The sequence below is a fragment of the Dysidea avara genome, chromosome 1 (genome assembly GCF_963678975.1).
Source record: "Dysidea avara chromosome 1, odDysAvar1.4, whole genome shotgun sequence".
NCBI classification, from domain to species: Eukaryota; Metazoa; Porifera; class Demospongiae; order Dictyoceratida; family Dysideidae; genus Dysidea; species Dysidea avara.
Window position 1 is genome coordinate 48093887 of NC_089272.1, and position 6151 is coordinate 48100037.

Genomic DNA, 6151 nt, shown 5'->3' on the forward strand with positions numbered 1-6151 from the left:
CATATAAGGAATGGCATGGATGTAATAAAATAAACAATCAAGCTGACTAGTTCAGTGGATCTAGCCATTCTTTATAGTGAAATTCTTGCCAAAAATATCCTCTCCGAGGCCATAATAGGAAACTCAATTTGGTGGGCAGCATCATCCAAGCATTTTCTACCAGAAAGTGTTATCGGAAATTTGAGCTGGTTGGTATTAACAAAGTGCTGTAATTTCAATAGTCTCATAATATCTTAAGATGTTCAACTGATCAAATTCTGGCAATCATTGCAGATGTTCAACTTTCTACTGCAAGCTGATTGTATATGATGGACAGAGTCTAAAGAACATGTCAATTCCAACAAATTAAAGTAATAAGTACTAATAATACATCCCATTTCTGTCACATACGTAATAAGCACTTTTCATCACATTCTATGGACCACCATACCTCTGCTGCAGTGGGTAGAATCAAGGCTACAAATGCATCTTTATACTGGGCAGTGGCTGTCTTACAGGATTACGCTGGTCAGAGTCGTATATATTAGCAGTAACTTATATACCACAATTTAGGTATTTCCACGCAGTAATAAAATTTATAAAATATCTAAGGCCAGTAAGAGGTTGCTAGCTCCTCTCCTTATACATGTATACATAATATTATATACCTACAACCTTTTTGGTGCACTTTTCCTTTTCAAACCTTTGGAATGCCCCAATGTAATCATGTAACAACCACTGTAGATATCACTACACATGACCTGGCTCCACGTCCCTCATTCATTCTTATGTTAATATAACATCCTTAAGGAGAATTATTTAAAATATACTGAATCTACAGTTAGCTCAACATTCTGTAGTAAACAATAAACAATAATAAATAAATAAAAAGTACAATTTAAGTGATATTATGCCATATATATATATATATGTATGTACGTATGTATTAGTCAGTCCATCTTTTATATGGCATATGAATGCCATAGTGGTCTCCACCTACAGGCTGAAAAAACAGCAAACAGATTAGACATGTGCATGGCATGTGCAACAACAAAAATACATTACATCAGAAAAAATTCACGTAAGCCTAATGGGCCCCATAGAAACTATGGATGGAAATCAGCACATATAGCATACTATATACACTGGTGTCTCATAAGGAGAAACGTGGTTTACAGCAATGGTAATAGAGGATGGTTATGGATTAACATGAACAATTATCAAACTGAGCCCTCACACGATCATTCATATTAGTATAATGTGCATGTAAGAAATGTACTTCTTAAAATACTGTATTATAATTTCAGTTCCTCGCAAGTGTGCACATCTCACCACACTGAAAATAAAACTGTTAAGGATAACTAAGTATAATTACAGGTCTTCATGAAACATTTTGAGTTATTTTCTTTAAAATATGCCCATCTTAGCAAGTTAGCATGCATTTTAGTGCACCCAACTGAAACCAAAATTATGTTCTATTGACTTGATTAATCGGATTACAAAGTAAATACGTACTAAATACAAGGCGTTCCTAGTTGATAAAATCAGCTTTTCAGTGGCAAAAAAATTTAAATTAGAAGTTGCATTAAAGTCTCAGCCTTGTAACTGACTCTCCAGTAGGTACATTCATGCTGTCATGGCCCCCTGAAAATCAAATCATACTAAAGGTGAACCATTAATGGTGAAATGATGCAATTTTATAGGGTGTATCACGTCAGCAATTGTGCACGTGATACCTGGTGAAAACAGTGGAGATCTGAATTTTGAAAATGGTGCAGATTAGTTGAAGGGGGCAGCAGCAGCAGTTATCGTTTTCAGTTTAGTATAAAGTATTGAATATAATATACATATTAACACCGTAAATGCCTGTTTAGTGTCATGAAGTGAGCACATGATGTCACGAATGTATTGGAGTACAGCCAGTCTAATAACAAGTTGAGAGAAGAGCCAAGAATGATATTAAAGTTTACACTCGGAATAACGCTTTGCCAACAAAAGAAGCTCAGGAGTGGACGGAGAAAGGTGGTGTGCTAGAATGATAAAGTTGGGAATCAGTATGCTATCTGGAAATGAAAAGTTTCATTAATAACATAGTAGGATTATAGTGTTCATAAGCTACACAAACAGCAGTGAAGGTCTCAACTAGATAGATGCACAGATAGCTAATTTTAATGTTATTACCTAAAGGCATATGTGACTGGATCTATGAAAACCGTTCTTATCGCCCAAGACAGGAAGTTTGATTTTTTCACACAAACATAAGGCTTAATGAATGCACTATCAAGTTTCACTGCCACAATCGACCAGAGTAAAGTGGTCTGCTTTTGCTGGCTGCTTTTTTTAGAGCACAATGGCGAGCCGTACAAGTGGTCTGGGGTCTTGATGGAGCCCTGGCCAACAAGGAGATGGCCGTGTGTGGCTGTAAAGCTCCGTGGTGTTGGACAATGACCTGTGCTGTAGATTTCCTTTCATTTTAGCCAGTTCTGAGCCTTGAATGGCCTATAACTTGGCCTAAGTCATCCCAGCATGTTTCTTTTCAATTTTTGAACACCATCTTGCCCACCTTCCAGGACCCCACCTCCCACCCTTCTGGAGCTCGCCTGATACAGACAACCTCAGTTTAAAAACTATCTAAAATGGCGGGAAACTTAGCTGTTGACTACTTCTTCAGTGGATGATCAGGAAGGTAAGAAATTGCTGTGAAATGTGTGAAAATTTGGTATGCGTAGCTACCACCATTGGCCAGCTACAACACACTGAATATTTAAAACCAACGTTTCTCGATACTTTCGAATGAGCGATGAGACCGGTTTTCCCAGACAGTCACATATTTTGTGTATGTATAAATTTCGTCTAGAAACGGAATACTTTGGGAATTTTCACATCCAAATTTGAGCTTCCTTCCAAAATTTCCTGACTAAGCCCCTGAAAATGACATCTATCCACATATTTTCAGTATGTATATAGTTATAGGAAATTTTGCACATATTAGAGATAGCACATATTATTGCTGTGCAACAGTAAAAATCACAATAATACTATTGTCATGATACTATACATAGCTATGCAGCAATTAAAGTGTTGTAAAAATATCCTGCAATTTCACTTTATGCCAGCCAAAATGGGAAGCCCTCATCATATTTATTTTGTGATTAGATTGGGAGAAGACCAATCACATTTCAGATTGGCCTCCTCTAGTTTACAGTATAGTGCACAGAATTTATTACAGTGCAACTTTTATATTTATCATGACTAGAGTCATACCAATTCCCACTTTTTAGGAAAAACCGATATCTGATATTCTTTTACCCTATTTTACTGTTAGTTAACTGATAGCTGATTGTAGGTTTCCACAAGTTACACTTGTGCATACTCCACTAAAAGTAGAGCTATAGCTAGTAAAGCCAGTGCTGTGAGGTTGTACACTTACCTCAACTCAAAGTTTCTAGTCAGACAAGTGGACTAGGGTTCCAACCATCACTATTTATTATTGTGGTTACCACAAAACATAAAAAATTACCTAAGTACATGCCAGAGGGTGTCTGGATTCAGTGGAATGGAATGGTGGACTGGAATGGTGGAATGGACTGGAATGGAATGGTGGAATGGAACGGTGATTAGGTAATTTCAATTAGTACTCACCTCTTTATAATAAGACCACCTTCTAACAAAGAACACCTCTTATAAAGACTTTTTACTTTATTGTTTAAATTGCTGCTATCTTGTTTTAGAGTGTATCCCCATAGGATGGTCTTTAACATGCCTAGAAAAGTCAGAGTGATACATGCAACATCCCATGCAAAAAAGCTTGGTTGTAAAAGAATGACATGTCCATGAAACTAAAAGTAACGGATGACTAAAGGAGTCAATATCTGTTGAGGCCAAGAAATGAATATAATGTTAATACCGGCAACTAACTATAATTTATAAAAATTTGGTCCTTTGTCAATTATCATTGACTCATGCGGTCTTGCTACATTCCTAATTAATTCCCTGTAACTCTAATTGGCTAGTAATTTGGCTGCCTTTTTCTCCTCTACAATGACTATTGGAAAAGGTACCAATTTACTAGCCAATTCGATTTACAGTGAATTAATCAGGAATGCAGTCAAACTGCATGAGTCAATGATAAAGGATCAATGTTATATAGATTATTGTAAATTATAGTTAGTTGCCAGTATTAACATTCATTTCTTGGCCTCACCAGATATTAGCTCCTAGTTTTAGTTGTCAGTTACTTTTAGTTTTATGGACACATGCATGTCTTTATTGTACAGCTAAGCTTTTTTTGTATGGGTGTAGCTATTATTGTATCATAAATCAGATATCACTCTGGCTTTTCTAAGTGTAACATGTGAGCACACAATTCATCGATAAGGCTGGGGTATATACACTCTAAAACAACTATTTAGGTAATTCCACCATTCCATTCCAGTCCATTTCAGTCCACCATTCCAGTCCACTGAATCCAGACACCTCATTCCAGAGCCTTTGACACCAGCCCTCCAGTGGTACTGCAGCTGCTGAAGCTGAATAAGACTAATAATCTGCTGGCCACAGCCCATTACAACTGATTTCTGATTATGGTAAAATCAGCTAATTATCAGCTTCTACCGATTACCGATCTGATTATCAGTACAACTCTAATCATGACTATCGCACATCCCTGCATTGTCATAAAAGGAATACTGGATGTTTTAATTGGCTAATGTTTGTAGTTATATAATAGGTTGAATAATTTACATACTTGGTCATAGTCATCCCTGACTGTCTCTTGTATTGGCTCCCTTACTTCTTCTGAAAAGCAAGAGCAGCAAATTAAGTAGTGTGTAAAGTGTAGTTTTACTTACCCTGTTCATTATTGTGATAGTGTCGTTGATAGTACCTCCAACATTTGGTAATAATATTACAAGTAATCAGAGCCAACATTAACACGAAGGTACACGTGGCATCCAGGAACAGAATTATAAGCACAATGTCCAGTTTGTTACTTCCTGTACAAACACATTAATCTTTACAGCTGTGATACATACTTATCACACAGAATGCTAGTACTACATAGTAAGGATTATATCGAAATATTGACCAAAATCAGCTTTCATGGTATCTGGTCGCATGGGCACAATTTACATGCCTTCAAAGTCATCCAAAATGTTCCCATTGACTTTTAAAGAAAAAAAAATTAAAGCTAATTATAATTACTGTTTGACAGAGTGACTATGTTGATATACACTGACTCTGAACTGCAAAAGTTTAGTGTTTAGTGTGCATGTCCGTACAAAGCTACCAACCCATGAATTTAATCAACAGACTAACAACATTCATAAAAATATAGTGAATGTGTGCTACATGTAAAGTAATGAGCATTTAGTTTATGTACAACATATTAATATGTACGTACCTTGTTGTTCAGATCCTTGAAGGGTGATTAAGAGTAGTACCAGAGCAATTAGGTAACAGTTGTCCATTGTTATGGATGATGCTGAGGATGATATATAGTTATACACTACAAATAGCCAGCTAATTTAATATGTGTATAATTGGACATTTTAATTGTTGCATAATTTTTTTGAGGTGGTACCACAAACCAAAACCACATGCTAACAACCTTACACATTCTCCCTATACTTCACTTAACAGGTGACTTAAAATTGAAAACAGACATCATACAATAATCATTGTTATATTTCTTGCACAGTGGCATAGTATAGCTAACTATGTCATAGCTTCACATTACCATTATGCAGGCCCATCATTAGGGGAAATTAAAATTCAATTTTAACATTTGGTCATCTAGTGCCAATAGGAGTGCAGGTCACTCATAGCAGTAAGAAAGCCATCAACAGTTATCTATCAATAAGAGACAGAGGCCTCTATGGAGCATTATCCAAGGTTAATCATTTGTTGACATACCTAACATATATTATGGATTTATATATGTGTATAGCTACTTAGCACATGCTACTGATCTTCCAGCTGTGTGACACTGGCAAAGCACTATATTTTTGGCACAAAACTTTTATCCATGCAATTACAAGCTGTAAAAAGGGTGTGGCCTTCAAAAGGTTAAATGAAAAATTTGTGAAATCAAAGGTGAGCCATTTCTTGGATGCCACCTTCAATGTCACAATTTTCACCCACGCTTTTTAAAACTACTCCTTTTTCACAGTTT

The 6151-nt window shown here is 36.1% G+C and overlaps 1 protein-coding gene across 1 annotated transcript; it reads right to left on the reverse strand.

Moving 5' to 3' along the window:
• Positions 1-919: 919 nt before the first annotated feature.
• LOC136250712 (uncharacterized) lies at positions 920-5588 on the reverse strand. The gene is made up of 4 exons (XM_066042943.1): positions 5381-5588; positions 4830-4973; positions 4727-4776; positions 920-982 (listed from the first exon to the last, which is right to left on the reverse strand). Exons 1-4 carry the CDS (start codon positions 5445-5447, stop codon positions 926-928), a joined length of 318 nt encoding a protein of 105 aa, XP_065899015.1. The 5' UTR covers positions 5448-5588; the 3' UTR covers positions 920-925.
• Between the last annotated feature and the right edge of the window lie 563 nt (positions 5589-6151).

Coding starts and splice junctions, on each gene's coding strand:
- LOC136250712 (XM_066042943.1), bottom strand. CDS start 5,447: ATGGACAACTGTTACCTAATTGCTCTGGTACTACTCTTAATCACCCTT. Junction 4,974..5,380: donor TCAAGGATCTGAACAACAAG/GTACGTACATAT, acceptor GTGTTTGTACAG/GAAGTAACAAACTGGACATT. Junction 4,777..4,829: donor CTATCACAATAATGAACAGG/GTAAGTAAAACT, acceptor CTTGCTTTTCAG/AAGAAGTAAGGGAGCCAATA.